The following is a 16,031-nucleotide window of genomic DNA, read 5'->3' as shown; positions in this document are numbered from 1 at the left end:
TCCGACTAACATTGTATTGGTGCGTCAGGGCAGATGACATGAAAAACTCGAAAGCCCAATCGCTGAAATAGGCCTGTACTGGCAATTGGAACCAAATTATACTCACATGACTGGACATACCATTTGGGCCTACGCACTTATAGTTGCCATTTTTGCCACATAGATTCTCATCACATCAGAGTCACGGTTCGACGATGCGAAATTTAGCCACCATGATATATTCATGTAAAATTATATATTATCATATTGAATCATTCTCAATTCACCTAACCGTTTTTATATTCATCTACTACTTTAATCAGAGTAATGCTACACTTACAAAAAGCGCTTATTACAGAAACTCTACTGACATGTTGTGCTGATGTGGACAATAACCACTTCGCATACTGATCTGAAATTACCAAGAAATATGTTTCACGTTTGTACAATGGGTAAAGTTGTTGCTATCCACATTAGCATGAGAGTATACTTTTTGTGAAAAAATTATTGGTCACTACTACCAAACCTTTATACAGATGGTTCAGAATCCTCATGCGGGATGCTTTTTGAACTATATGTAGCAAAGAGTTTGCCAAAGGCTTCGATTAGAACAGATCAAGAACCCTCATAACCATTATATTACTACTTTGTGGTTATCAACCGTGCTAAGACACAGTTGACCTCGCTAAGAAGATTTTTCCTGCTAGTGAATCAAGAACACAAGCAAAAACAAGTAAATACAATCTGAATATTGTTACCAATGAAGTACTCAAGTTCGGGTTCAACAAACCGATAAATGAAAAATCTGTCTAAAATAGAATAATTTAAGCTAAATCCGAGCCTAAAATATGATGGCTACTGTATATTTATAGGGGGACGTGAGAAGATCAACCTAGGGTTGTGCAACCATGGAAAGAGGCTTACATAACCTGGACTCCAACCCCAACACGTTTACTAGATCTAACTAGGTCCAAAACGGTGGCGCGCCACCTTATTTCTTTGACTCTGACTAAACTATAAGAAATATTTGGTACTAATCTAATAGTCCAGATGGCTCCTGTTTGCACCCGTTTAGACTATTATATTAGTACAGACAATTCCATACTATAGCCTTATGTGATTATAGAATAGTCCATAAGACTCATAGTCTGGAGCCATCTCTAATATGAGACAAATACAGATGGCTGTAATATGGAGACATCTGTACTAATCATTATGCAGTACTGAATATTGCTGAATTTATATAGCCATACATGAACAATAGATCAAACAAATTCATCAAGTAACCTAGCACATACATAAGTCATACACATATCAAACATCTTCATTCAAGAGTTGATACACAGATCAAATATCACATGTATATTTCAATGTCACAACCAGACAATAACATGTCCACAAAGTCAAATAGATGGCATATAAGTTCCATAAGACGTCCAGTGTGCTAAAGGATGACATAGAAGTCCAGATGCTTATTCACTTAGTTTACTCAGTTATTCCAAGACCTATAAGCATGCAAGCAAAACTAAGATAACCAAACTAAGAACCTGTAAGACAACCAAACTAAGCAAAAATGGAGAATTATTTAGTGCAGTGACTTCCTCTTCTTGTTCAGCAGTGACCTCGTCTTCTTGTTGAGGAGAAGAGGCCTAAGACCATTCAAGTTCATCTCTAGATGCCATCTTCAAAATAGAAAAAATTCATATGCTGAAGAGGACTAATCTAGGTCCTAACATATGTAGCATCTAACATATCAGAGACCTTCTCAAACATATTATATCAACTAATCATTGGTTGCAATTTTTTTACAATGTAATATATACTACACCATGCGAAGGCGGATCTCATCACATAGCAACAAGGGGAAAGAAATACTGGGATCCTTACATGTGCCGGGGAGGGAGGCCGCCAGAGACAGAGGTTGTTGTGGATAGAGCGGTGGCCGGGGAAGGAGGAGTCATGGGGAGAGAGAAGTCACCTGGGAGGGAGGAGTCATCGGATCCCGGAGGAATCACCGGGGAGGGAGCAATCACCGAGCACGGAGTGGTGACCAGAGTCACGGGTGGGTCGATGGGGATGAGCAGTGGCCGGGAGTCATCGGGGAGGTCGCTGAGTTCATTGTGGAGGGGTCATCGGGGAGGTCAGAGAGGTCGCTGGGGTCATTAGGGAGAGCAGGTGGTGGCAAGGGTATTGGAATAGTGGAGGCATAGGCGTGTAGATATATATGTGGAGTTAATACAAACAATTTTTAGTGTTGATCATCTGTACTATTGATTTTTTAAACAATTGATTAAAACTTGTAAAATTCATAACTAATTCACACAAACACCGAAGGAGATATAATTTTATGTAATTTTGTTGTTTAATTTGTACTATCACATGGTCTTAAGGTGGACATGTACAAATGATAATACAATCATTATGATGATTTTCCGCTCTCAAACGTCAAAGCCCACAAAGTAGAACAACTTCCGATGGTACAAGTATGTTTAGTATTGAAGTTAAATACTTTGTTCTAGTAACAAGAATGAGACCTAAAACATATTATAGCACTTATTAAAACACAAATTTACATAAAAAATTATCTCATTTGGAGTTTGTATGAATTAGTTATAAATTTTGCAAGTTTTAACGAATTGTCTAAGAAATCAATAGTACAGCCAATCAGAAATAAAGAACCGTCTATACTACTAAAATAGACGGTTTGTAATAATGACCCATCTGTTCTAATAAACTATTATAGATGGGTCATATTAAGCAATCATTTGTATTAATACTAGTACAAACGGGTCATTATTACGATCCGTCTGTACTAGTAAACTTCTACATCTAGATCATGAACAAAATCTAAATCTAGATCTATCTAATTCAACAAACCAAATCTGTATCATCTAAATGAAATTAGAACATAATTCTCACCTAGGAGTAACAAATTCCAGTTCAAGTTTCTACTAAAATCTTGAAATATTTTGGTCAAAATTGTCGGCCTCTTGCTCAAATAGCTGCACACAGTAAAGAGATGAGCTCCACTGCTGTGTTTTTAGATAAGCTCCAGCAGCAGGTAGGGGATGATATAGCCAATAATATAGATGACTCCAACTATAAGCCATCTATATTAATTGTATAGACGCGCCAGTTTGAAACTGTTTGTACTATTAGATTAGTAAAAACGGACTATGCTTGGAGCCATTTGTACTAAAGCATTACAACTCCGTCGAGCATTTTCTTAGATGGTTTAACTTCGAATGCATCTGTGGTAATCCCTTTCAGACAATTTATATTTCCACAATAGATCAACATCTACAATAGAGCAATAGAGACACAGATCACAGAACCAACAAATCACATAATCAACATATCAGAAAGTCAACCGATCATATATCAACCAGCATTTAGCGTTTAACAAACTAGTACTTAGCATTTAACACAAACCCTAGCTATCATTCACCATACAACCAAAAGAAACTGCTTGGTGGTTGCATGGACGCAAAAGTAACCCTAAAGAACTACGGGTCACCGTCGCAAAAGAACCACCGGCCGACCGCCTACACATCCCTGTTGGAATCACCGACGATGAAAAATAAGTTCCCTGGGCTACCGTTGTCATTGTTGCTTGACTCCTAGCCATCCGCGTCCTCCTCGTTGTCCTCGTCCTCATCTTTCTCATCATCATCATGCTCCTCCTCGCTATCCTCTTCCTCCTCGTCCTCATCCTTATGCTCCTTCTCTTTATCCTCCTCCTCCTCCTTCTCCATGTGCCGATGCCTCTTTGGTGCTTGCTCTTCAAGGAAGCATTCCCAGTCTAAGTTATTGGACAAGGATCCTTCCACTCCAGGGTCGGACTGCACCCCATCCAATCTCTCCGGTGCTGGAGCTACCTCTTGATGAGGACATCACTCCCTCGGATACATACAATGATCCTCCATTGAACTTTCAAGGTCCAATCACAAGGGCTCGCGCACGACAATTAAATTTAGAGGTGAGCTCGTTCCTAAGCAACTCTTTATATAATTTTGAGAATAGATTACTACCTAATGATTATGTGTTGCTTAGGAATCATGGAGAGGACAAGGAGACACATATAGGAAGGCTTGGAGGCGTGGAGGAGCAGCTAGGACGTCCAACAACAGCAGGAGGTCCAGTCCAACTCGAGTCCGAATCAGCCTCGACCTACAGGACCAGCGAGCAGTAAAACGGACGCCCAGGACGCATCCGGACTCCGTTTTCGACGATTCACATATGGTTGGAAAGATAATTTCATAAGGAAACCAATGGCCTTGGTTTGAGGTCCAAATTCCTTCTGAGTCAACGGGAAACGTCGAAACAAGTCAGCATCCAGAATCTGTCCCGGTGCTGCGTCACCGTTTTTGGTCCGTTGGGCCATGTATCGTGTTGGAGTCCATTAGGGATGCGTCCAGGGGTCCTTGGCCGACCCTAATCCTTTATATACAGTAGCCGCCGCCCTAATTAGGGTTGGGTTTTGCTTAGATTATTCTGTCAAGAACAGTTTCACCGTTTCGTCGGTTTGTGAGACCCCAACTCGTGAGATTAATCATTCATCTGCAATTTGGTTGCATTCTTCCTTGTTCTTGCTTGTGTTCTTCGATTCGCAGGCAAGGATTTTAGCCTTCTTGGCGAGGTCAACCGTGCAACGCCGGTTGATAACCAGAGGAGACGTGGTGCTGCGATTGCGGGGTTTCGGATCGTGTTGTTCGGAAGCCGGATCGACTTGTGTCTCGTTTCCACCAAATCGAGAGTTATCAGAACCTTTCGGAAGATCGGGAACCCTTGTTCATATTACCTCTTCATTGTCTGAAGAAGGCGTGAGGTGGGTGGAGTAGCCAGAGTCGGTGGCGGCGAGGGGGGCCATAGAGTGGCCAGAGATGGTGGTGGCGAGGTAGTTTCCATGGTCGAGAGGGGGGAGATGGGGCGGCGAGGGGGGCCATGGAGTGGCCGGAGTTGGTGGTGGCGAGGGAGTTTCCATGGCCGAGTGGCGAGGGGGGATGGGGCGTAGGGGCGGGTAAGCCTCAGGAGAGTGAAGGCATGCAGGCTCGGGAGAGTGAAGCCGTATGGTCGGGAGAGTTGGAGAGTGAAGAAGACGAAGTTTATAGAAGAATAGAACGCCAAGGGTGGCGCGAGAAACCGAAGGGTTAGACATTTGTACAGACGGCTCTAATGATGCGCCATCATCTGTAATAGTGGAACAAGAAAGGTTAGATGGGCGTGCTATTATTATAGATAGCTTGAACTATGAGCCATATGTAATAATGACAATAGTTCACATGGCTCTAAAAATGAGTTGTTTGTACTATTACAGAAGTTGTCGAAAGTTACAGGAGTTGGAAGAGAAGGAGAGAAGAACTGGAAGAGCTGCTGGCTTTAGTATGACAAGACAAGAGCGTCAGATGACAGACGCAAAAATTAAAGAAGCACTTCAGCAAGGAAACAAGTAGCAGCAAGGTGAAGAAAATGTTGTGAGCCCTGGTGGTCGTCGGAGCAGTTGCGTGTCTGCGGGGTTTGGAGAAGAAGAATTGGTCCGTTACCCCATGGACAACATCACAAAAAGCAAAGTGTGCAAGCTTGTCGTGCCCACCTTGAACATTAACACCATGGTGGCTATGGAGCAGGTCAACCAATGCATGGAAGGAGCTCTCTTCAATGATCTTTCGATACAGCGGGGATACGCCAAGGTCCACATGGACTCCGTGTGAAGGCTATACCGTAAGATTGACATGGATTATCCTGAAGAGACGGGTTCCAAGAGGCTCAGATTAGACATGGGTAGCTTCATTCTATGGCCCAAGCGCTACATAGAGTTGAACCCACCAGACAGAATTTCTCTGACTCCTCCATAGTCGCCGCTACCGCCACCGTCACTGTCACAAAGAAGAGAGCCAACTCCTCCACAGTCACTGCCACCGCCACCGTCACCTAGAAGAGAGCCAACTCCTCACTTAAGCAAGTTGCCACCAAGGGACCCAACTCCTCCCCCTCAGAAGTCAGCACCAGTGCCACCAAGAGAGCCAACTCCTCCACCTCCAAAGTCAGCACTACCACCACCAAGAGAGGCAACTCCTCCCCCTCCAAAGTTGATAACAGCTGCACAGCTTAAGAATTTAGTTCATCTCAGAAGTCGGCTTCATCCCAGAAGCAAAGGGTACCTAAGAAGTTGGCAGCACCTCAGAAGTTGCCTTATGAACAAACACTAGAGGAAACCAAATCGATAGTTGATGCCAGTGTCTAGCAATACTTTCAAAAGTTAGAGCCTGAGAAGACAATACCAATTCATCCAGAAACACGAAATTTTTCTTGAAGATGGGCAAACCTGTTCAGCGTAAGAGTAAATCAGAATACGCGCGCATCAAAAGCAAGAAATACTTGAAGGAGTCTTCTATCAAGCAGATACGACAAGAACAGAATTTGGAAAGATTTCTTGAAGATGCTAAAGTGACAAAAGAACAATTTCTAAACAATTCCCTGACACCAAAAGCAGTTGAGAGATGAAAATTTAAGTTGGGCAAACTCTTGGTTGCGCCAAACGTGTGGGACAAACTGACATATCAAGTTCAAAAATTCTATGCGTGGTACATGAAGGAGTCACGAGATGGTAGAGAAATGTTCGAGACAAGATACAAGGATTGAGATTTCCTCCACGGGACGGCTCTATTTATATATTATTTGAGAAAATGTATCAACTGTACCAGAAAGATGCCCTCAACGTGTCTATCTTGAGTTATTGGACTCTGTAAGTGTCATATACATATAACTCATAGTATACATTCATGTACCATTGGATTGAATGTCTTAACTTATTCCTTATGTAGAATGGAGGAACAAAGATGCAGGACAGAGGGCATCTACCATGTGTGATTCATCGACCCACATCATGTAAACCCGACAATGATGCAATCCGATTCAAAAGGAACTGAGGACTCTGCATTGAAGTGTATTCTGGAGCTACAATTGAAGAAATATATACATTTGCCCTACCACTTTAGTAATGTGTTTCCCTTCATGAATGTTCTACTCTTTTTGAGCAATACACAGTTAGGAATTAATACCAACTAACCTATGGTGACCTACGTGTAGTTATCACTTAATCCTCATTGTCATCTAGCCGGACATTAGCAAGATCATTGTCTTTGACTCACAAAATAATCCAAAAGAAACCTACCAACCCGTCATTGACTTGCTACAAAGGTAAAATCTGACCATTTCGTTATCGCTCTTGTAATATTTGATTTAATTGTATCTAAGTCTACTAACAGTAATAATCACACAAATGCAGAGTGTACCTATGATACATCAAGAAGAGTGTTAGACATCGGCCATTAGCGAAAGAATGGATTATCTGACATGACTTTTCATGTAGGAAGCAGGGCCCCGACAATAATTTCTGTGGTTTTTATGTAATGAAATTCATGCACGGATTCAACGGAGACACGTCATACTAGGTGGTCGATGTTGAGGTATGCGACATACATCTTGACGCCTAATTTTCATGTCCAACACATGGTCATAAGGTTTGATTTCTTCAATTCTTGAAATTGCAGCTCCTCATGCTATCTAGATCGACTCATGTCCATTGAAATCAACACACTTTAAGAACAACTTGTTGGTTTCATCAATGACCAAGCCATCAGTCCAACCAGCGAGTTCCATGAATTTGGCTCCTCTCTCTCATTACCTTCATCCAACAAGAAAAACAGAGTTTAGAACCTTTGATTAGCAAGAAACCTTAAACATTGTTGTAATGAAACCTCATATGTATGCAGTGTATATATACTATGATGAGACATGATGTTTTAAAAATGAAATTTATATGTGCTTGTGTATATATGCTGCAATAAACTTGAGATCTCATAAATTAAATTTATATGTGTGTGTCTATAAATATACCGTATACTATTGCCAGCAACGACCAACATTTGAAAATGCCACGGTATTGGCGGCAACCGCCACATCTTGAAAAGAGCGGGAAATACCTATCAGTGCCAGTTGGTAAAAATAAACTGGCACTGATGTGCCGATTGGTAATACCAACCGGCACTGATATGTGTACTATCAGTGCCGGTTCGATCCACAGATCGGCATTGATAATGATTTTTAGTGCAGATTTTATACCCGGCACTGATAGTCATCGAGTAATCAGTGATGGTTCAAAACCCGCCACTAATGGCGATTTTGAAATGACTGATGAGAGTATCTGCAGTAGTGTGTCACACCCGGTTTTAACAGCCAAAATCAAGTGCGGCTTATATGTACCCAGGAAGTTTAACAGACATAGGACGTCATAGGTGAAGTAAAAAAAGCAATACTTTATTTAATTAAATGTTCACTTCTTACAATAAAAGACTTCACCTAACCAAGCTCAAAATTAACCTAAACGACAGCATCTAAACGACGGCAGCGGGACGAAAACATTGGCGACCAATACTCCACAGGCACCGACTGGAAGACACGCTCCTTAGAACACCAGGACGTCATCTTGGAAATCCTCAAAGTCTTCCACTGAGCAGCATATGTTTTTTGAAGGAGAAAGCAAGGGTGAGCACATAAAGTACTCAGCAAGTGTGGGAAAATAATAACATGCAGGCTTATATCAAGAATAGGCTGACACAAGGTAATATTTGCATAAATGCGAGTAATGAAAACACATTTGGACTCAAAAGTATTAGACAAATATTAAATGAATGTAACCCAACAATCCATTATCAAGCATACAAGGTTCCCCACCCTGCATACTACAACCTTCCAGTACTCCCTGTACTAAGACCAAAACCACACAATCTAGTACACCCTGTACCAGAACCAAAACCATCTACCCTCTAATCATATGAGGATCTAAGTCTCTCATATCCGTGAGCACGACTGTTATAACAGTTTTACACTCTACAGAGGTTGTACAGATTTCCCCATAAGTCAGTGAATTCCATGTTGTCGTGTTCACAAGACACTTAACACACGCCAGTGGTGTGCCTCCAAGAATCACTGTATGACACTTTCCACTAACCAGAGACTAATCCAGTGTGTGTCTGCCCACTAGGTTTCACCGCTAGGCTTTACGCAAGCAAAGCACCTACCCAGAAGCCTCCTTTTGTGCTAACCCAACCCACACTGGACAGACTCTAATCAATATGTCACACCTTACCCATATCAGCCTCGTGGTTGGTACGTTACTTCTTGGGTTGTCGCTCCACGAACCGGTCCTTACTTAGGTTACTTGAGCAAACGCTAAACCAACATCATAACCATAACCACCATCAAAACTACTTTGCTCAAGGCCTAAGGTTCCATGTTGCTAGACCATCAACATATTAACCATCATTATTGCATATGTTCATTAGTCAAGATTATGACACTTTTCAACATCCCAAAAGCATGGCTAAGCAATCTACCCATAAAAGACACCTAACCGTAAACCATCTAGGTTCCAAGAGATGATAAGGGAAAATCTAGGGAAAACCCTAACATAGGTGACTACCCATCATGTTGACAGACATTGCATGCAATTTTGTAAAACAAAACATTTAAAACAGAGGTTCACTATGATCAAGTACACTTACCTTCTCTTTGCTGTTGCTCAGTGTATTCTTGCGCCTAGTCTTGATGTTCCTCAAATTCATCCGGGATGTTGTCGGCTAATCGCACAATAACCGGCAAACAAACAAACAAGATTCACTAAGAATAGAGCACAAAACAAAACAACAACGAGATTAAAAACTAGTTAAAAAGAAAGAGCACTGAAAAACGAATCCATCGGCGCAAGAATCGCTTAAATCGGAGCTACGATGAAAAAGTTAGGGCTAAAACAAGTCTAGGGTTAAATCTGGAAAAAGGAAAGGGCTTACATTGAATTAAACAAAAAGTTCAGGGACCTTTTTGTAAAAATAGAGGGACCTAAATGTAATTATGAAAAAGTATAGGGACTTAACTGCAAAAAGATAGGGGTCTTTTTGTTATTTCAGAAAAGTTCAGGAGCTAAATTGCAAAATTACCCATTAAAGGAATTATCAAATTTATTTTTATACTGAAAAAGGCTTGAATTACTGACTGGGCTGCTCTGGCTGACGTGGCATGGTGACAGGGGCGACACATCAGCAGAGAGGGCTAGGTGGCGGCTGAGGTGGCTGGATGACATGGCATGGCAGCTGACTGGGTTAAGTGGCAACACGTGGCAGCTTCTGGTTGGTTGGCCGAAGAGGTAAGAATAGATCTAATCTGGGCTGTGGGTTTCGGATCCGACGGCTGGGCTTGAAGGGGACGGTCGGCAGGGTGGTTCTCGGCGGAGCCGAGCTCGGGCACGGTGGCGACTCACCGGAGTAGGGGAAAACGGTCGTCACCGGCTTCAATCGTCGACAATGAGCGGCAGAAAAGGTTTGCTGAAGCGCGGGGAGTCCGTTTTGAGGCTTACTGGAAGTGGCGCGGCACGGGAAGGCGGGCGGCAATGGAAGGGGCGACGGAGGCCTCGGGATCTCGTTGGGGAGGGCTCTTCGGCGGCGCAGGGACCAAGGCGACGGCGGGGAAAGCTTCAGTAGGGGTAGGAGCGCGTGATGGTGGGCTCGGGCTGCACTGTGTTGCTCTGGAACAGCGCGGCGGCAAGCTCGGTTGAAGCGGCGGCAATGGCGGCTCGCCAAGCTTCGAACTTGACGACTAGGGCTCGGGTCTTGGCGATTTTCGGATGAGATGAGTTCGGGGAGGGGGTTCTACTTATATAGGCGGCTCGGGACACCCAGGGCGTCGGTGCAGCGTGTTCAACTCGGACACGGCGGCGGAGGGGCTAAATCCGAGCTCGGTTTCCTCGTTTAAATGTGAAATCTTTAGGGATAAGGCCGGTTAGAGATAGAGGGGATCCCGGGTTTTGATTTGGCAAAAATCTAGAAGCTCTAGGGCTCGGGACGGCTCGGATTTGAATCGGGAGGCACGACTGGCGCGTTTTTGTGTTCGAGTCGGAATCCGACCGAAGGAGGAAGAAGGGCCTGACATGCTGGGCCCGCATGTCGGCGTCTGAGGTGAGGGCGGCTCGGCGCATGGGCTGGCATGCAGAAATGGGCCGAGGCAGGGATGCGGCCCGGGTGGGAGAGGAGGCCGGGGCGGCTGATGGACCAAGGCCGAAGAGGAGCCGGGCCGGGAAAAAGGAAAAACAGCCCGCAAAGATTTTAATCTGTTTCTTTTATCTCTAAATTCAAATCCAACTTCAAATTCAAAATCAAGGCAAAAACTCTTCCAATAAATTTCATCAAAACCCAAATAAAAATCCTATTTGCCTAATTCAACATGAATGCAAAATAATCATTTATATCCTATGTCAATTATACCTTCTTTCATATAAAATAGGATTTTCTCTCTTTTAAATTATTTAAACTCATTTTAAACTTAGCAAATTTTGAGAATTTTTAAAAATGGTAACAAAATTAGGGTGTTACAAACCTACCCCCCTTGGAATGAACCTCGCCCTCGAGATTCACCTGGAGCAGGGAAGAGATGAGGAAACTCCGCTTTCAAATCTTCTTCCCTTTCCCAAGTTGCTTCATCTTCCGAGTGGTGGCTCCATTGCACTTTGCACATTGGTATTACCTTGGTTCTGGTTACTATTTCTGATCTCTCAAGAATCTTCTCAGGATATTCTACATAGGAGAGATCTTCTTGAAGATCCAGTTCCTCCATGGGTAATTGTTCTTCTGGTACTCGAAGACACTTCTTCAACTGGGAAACATGGAAAACATCATGCACATCTGACAACTGAGGCGGTAATTCCAACTGATAAGCCACCTCTCCCCTCTTATCCAATATCTTGAAGGGTCCAATGAATCTTGGTGATAACTTTCCTTTAACTTTACATCTACGAAGACCCCTTATAGGCGAAACCTTAAGGTAGACGAAATCTCCAATTTCGAAAACCAATTCTCTTCGCCTATTATCAGCATAACTTTTCTGTCTGGATTGTGCAATCCTCAGATTTTCTCGATTCACCTGGACTTATTTTTCTGCATCTCATAAAACCTCTGGGCCAAAAACCTGACTCTCTCCCGTCTCATTCCAGAACAGTGGTGTTCTACATTTCCTTCCATACAAGGCTTCAAACGAAGACATTTGGAGGCTTGTCTGATAGCTGTTGTTATACGAGAACTCGGCATAAGGCAGACTTTTGTCCCAACTCTTTCCATACTTAAGAGCACACGCTCTCAGCATATCTTCCAGTATTTGATTTACCCTTTCTGTTTGACCATCTGTTTGAGGATGATAGGCAGCACTAAAATTCAACTTTGTGTCCATAGATTCATGTAGCTTCTGCCAAAACTTAGAGGTAAACTGAGTTCCTCTATCCGAAACAATCCTCTTTGGTACTCCATGCAAACATACTATTCTTGATATATACAACTCTGCTAGTTTAGCTCCACAATATGTGGTTTTTACTGGAATAAAATGGGCGACCTTTGTCAAACGATCAATTACCACCCAAATAGAATCATATCCATTCTGGGTACGGGGCAATCCAACAATGAAATCCATACCGATCTCTTCCCATTTCCACTCAGGTATCTTCAAGGGTTGCAGTAAACCTGCTGGTCTCTGATGTTCTGCTTTGACTTTTTGACAGGTTTCACACAAAGCTACGTATTATGCAACTTCTCTTTTCATTTCATACCACCAATAACGATCGTTAAGCTCATGATACATCTTGGTACTCCCAGGATGAATGGAATATGCTGATTCGTGACCTTCTCTCAGAATCGTCTTTTTAATATCCTCCCGGTTGGGTACGCAAACTCTCTTTTTGAACCATATTGTACCTTGACTATCCTCCGTGAAACCTGGAGCTCTATCCTCCTTAATAAGCTGTTTAATTTCTTTGAGCTTCTCGTCCTCCAGTTGACTTTTCTGAATTTCTTGTTCAAGGGTACAATCTAATTCCATGGTGGTTGTTTCCATGTCTGCCACAAATCCAAGGTTGAGCTTTTCAAACTCTTTCCATAACCCAGGTTGACTATCTTGAACCATCATCAAATTGTTGTAACCTTTCCGGCTCAAGGCGTCGGCCACAACATTTGCTTTTCCTGGGTGATAGTGAATCCCCACATCGTAATCCTTAATCAACTCCAACCATCTGCGCTGACGAAGGTTTAGATCCGGTTGAGTGAAAATATACTTCAAGCTCTTATGATCCGTGTATATTTCACATCGTTTTCCAATGAGGTAATGCCTCCAAATCTTCAAAGCATGAACCACAGCTGCTAGTTCTAAATCATGTGTAGGGTAGTGCTCTTCATGCTTCCTTAATTGTCTTGACGCATAGGCCACGACTCGACCTTCTTGCATAAGAACACATCCAAGTCCTTATCGCGAAGCATCATAGTAGATGTCAAAATTCTTGCTAATATCAGGTAGAACTAGTACTGTGGTCATAGTCAATCTCTTCTTCAATTCTTCAAAACTTGCCTGACAAGCAAGACTCCATTTAAACACCACATTCTTCTGAAGCAAAGAGGTAAGAGGTTGAGCTATCCTAGAGAACCCTTCTATAAAGTGGTGATAGTACCCTGCTAATCCAAGAAAACTCCTGATTTCTGACACGTTGGTCGGTGGTAACCAATTCAATACATCCTTTGGTTTACTGGGATCTACCGCTACACCTCCAGCGGTTAAGATATGGCCAAGGAACGCGACTTGGTCTAACCAAAAATCACACTTGCTAAGCTTGGCATACAGCTGATGTTCTCTGAGTGTCTGTAGCACAATTCTCAAATGTCCTTCATGTTCTTCTTTGCTTCTAGAGAAAATTAGAATATCATCAATGAACACCACCACAAACTTGTCCAAATAATCCATGAATACCTTGTTCATGAGATTCATGAAGTAGGCTGGGGCATTGGTTAATCCGAATGACATAACAGTATACTCGTATAGCCCATATCGGGTACTGAAAGCAGTCTTTGGTACATCTGACGGTCGAATCTTCAGCTGATAGTATCCTGATCTTAGATCAATCTTGGAGAACACTCGAGCTCCTCTCATCTGATCAAACAAATCCTTAATCCGGGGCAACGGATACTTGTTCTTAATGGTTACCTCATTAAGTGCTATGTAATCTACACACATCCTTCGGCTACCATCCTTCTTATCTACGAAAAGAACTGGGGCTCCCCAAGGTGATGCACTTGGTCTAATAAAACATTTGCTTAACTGCTCTTGAATTTGCTTCTTTAACTCGACTAGGTCATTAGCCGACATCCTATATGGCCTTTTTGCTATAGGGGCCGTACTAGGTACCAACTCAATGACAAACTCGACTTCTCGATCAGGTGGCATACCTGGCAATTCATCGGGGAAGACATCGGGAAACTCACAAACTATCTTGATCTGCTCAATGGTTGTTCCTTCAAGCGAATTCAGAGATCGATCCTCTGCTGCTGGTATAGTGGCTACGAACTCAACCTTGGTACCTTCTCCATTGGTTAGGTGAACTGCCCTTCTGACATATTCTATAATTCCGTTGAACTTGGCTAACCAATCCATTCCAAGGATTACATCTATGCCATTGGTTTCCAAGACTACAAGGTTCGCGGGGAATTCTACCCCCTTATGCTAAGCCTCATCCTAAGACATATATATTCTGCCTTCAAATTCCCTCCAGGCGAGCTAATAAACAAATTATTCTTCATCATAACCATTGGCAATCCATGTTTTGCAACATACTGAATGGTGATAAAAGAATGCGAAGCTCCAGAATCAAACAAAACATATGTAGGTCGGGAGTTAACGAGGAACATACCGTACACCACATCTTGAGCATCAATAGCCTCTTTTGCTGTGACATGGTTGACTTTCTCATTAACATAGTTCTGTTGTCCATGATTATTCTGGCTGGGGTTCTGACTTCCATTGCGTGACTGGGCTGGAACTGGAGTTGTCATTGGTGTGTTGTTGGTTCGGGCCAGATCCTGCATCTTTTTAGGGCATTTATTCACATAGTGCCCTTCTTCTCCACAATAGAAACATCCTTTGTTCAGGCCTCGAGTTGCTGGACTGTTCTTGGTTTGAGGAGTAGCTGGTGGGGTTGATTGGGGTGTGTGATAGTTGGAGCGCTGAATGGGGGTTTGCGACTGAGTCCGGTACTGAACGTTGGAACGAAACATAGGGCCTTGCGCAGACATCTGTGTAGCTCCACGGGATCGTGTGTTGCTTCCTTGTCCTTGGAATGACATCTTCCTCTTCTTCTCCTCCAGCTGGCGGTGCTTGTGCTCAACCATTAGGGCTTTATTTACCAATGCTTGGAAATGGGGAAACTCTTGGGGAAGCAAAGCATATTCTATGGCGTCATTCAGGCCTTCCAGAAAACGTTCCTGTTTCTTCTCCTCTGTGTCCACTTCATTGGGTGCATATCTGGACAGCTGAGTAAACTTGGTTAGGTACTCCCTTACAGTCATTGGTCATTGTTTCAAGTTCATGAACTCCTTCTTCTTCAGACGAACATCTCCAGATGACAGGTGATGGGTGCCGAAACTAGATTTAAACTCCATCCATGTGATAGATGCAGGGTTTTCATGTGCAACGCAGTACACTTCCCACCAGTCTAGGGCTTGACCAGTGAGTTGATGTGAGGCATAGAGAACCATCTCCCTATCGTTGCACTGAGCAACATGTAGCTTCCTCTCTATATCCTTCAACCAATCATCTGCGTTCATTGGTTCCACTGCATGATTGAAGACTATGGGTTGAGTTCATTTGAATTCTCCGAGTCTTGATGGTTGATGCGGTTGAGGAACATGGTTTGGCTGTTGTTGTTGCATATGCACCATAGTTTGAGCTAAAGCTTGCAAGATTTGAGTTTGCATAGCCATCTGTTGCTCCAAGGTTGATGGAGGGGGCGGGGTGGATTCTGGTTGTTGTTGTTCTCCTCTTGAGTGTTAATGCTCCTCCTTGTGTTAACCATCTGGTTAGGGTTGAAAAAGGGAACAGAAGTAGATGAGCAAGTCTGGAATAGTTTAACTAGAGAAATCCATCTATATTATATTATGTAGAAATAAAGATGCGTCTGTGGACAAGGTGCC

At 43.0% G+C, this 16,031-nt stretch overlaps 1 protein-coding gene across 1 annotated transcript; it reads right to left on the bottom strand.

Annotated features, from left to right (window-relative positions):
* Positions 1–3,599: 3,599 nt before the first annotated feature.
* LOC133917856 (uncharacterized) lies at positions 3,600–4,963 on the bottom strand. Its single transcript, XM_062361686.1, has 2 exons — positions 4,781–4,963; positions 3,600–3,857 (listed from the first exon to the last, which is right to left on the bottom strand). Exons 1-2 carry the CDS (start codon positions 4,961–4,963, stop codon positions 3,600–3,602), a joined length of 441 nt encoding a protein of 146 aa, XP_062217670.1.
* Positions 4,964–16,031: the final 11,068 nt, after the last annotated feature.

Source organism: Phragmites australis, chromosome 5 (assembly GCF_958298935.1).
Source record: "Phragmites australis chromosome 5, lpPhrAust1.1, whole genome shotgun sequence".
Lineage (NCBI taxonomy): Eukaryota > Viridiplantae > Streptophyta > Magnoliopsida > Poales > Poaceae > Phragmites > Phragmites australis.
Note: the sequence above shows the minus strand (reverse complement) of the source record. Positions and strands in the feature narration are given on the sequence as shown.

Bases quoted from the DNA above. Each gene is read 5' to 3' on its own strand.
- LOC133917856 (XM_062361686.1), bottom strand. From the start codon at position 4,963: ATGGAAACTCCCTCGCCACCACCAACTCCGGCCACTCCATGGCCCCCC. The intron at 3,858-4,780 runs GTAATATGAACA...CCTCATCAAGAG, and splicing joins CTTCTTCAGACAATGAAGAG to GTAGCTCCAGCACCGGAGAG.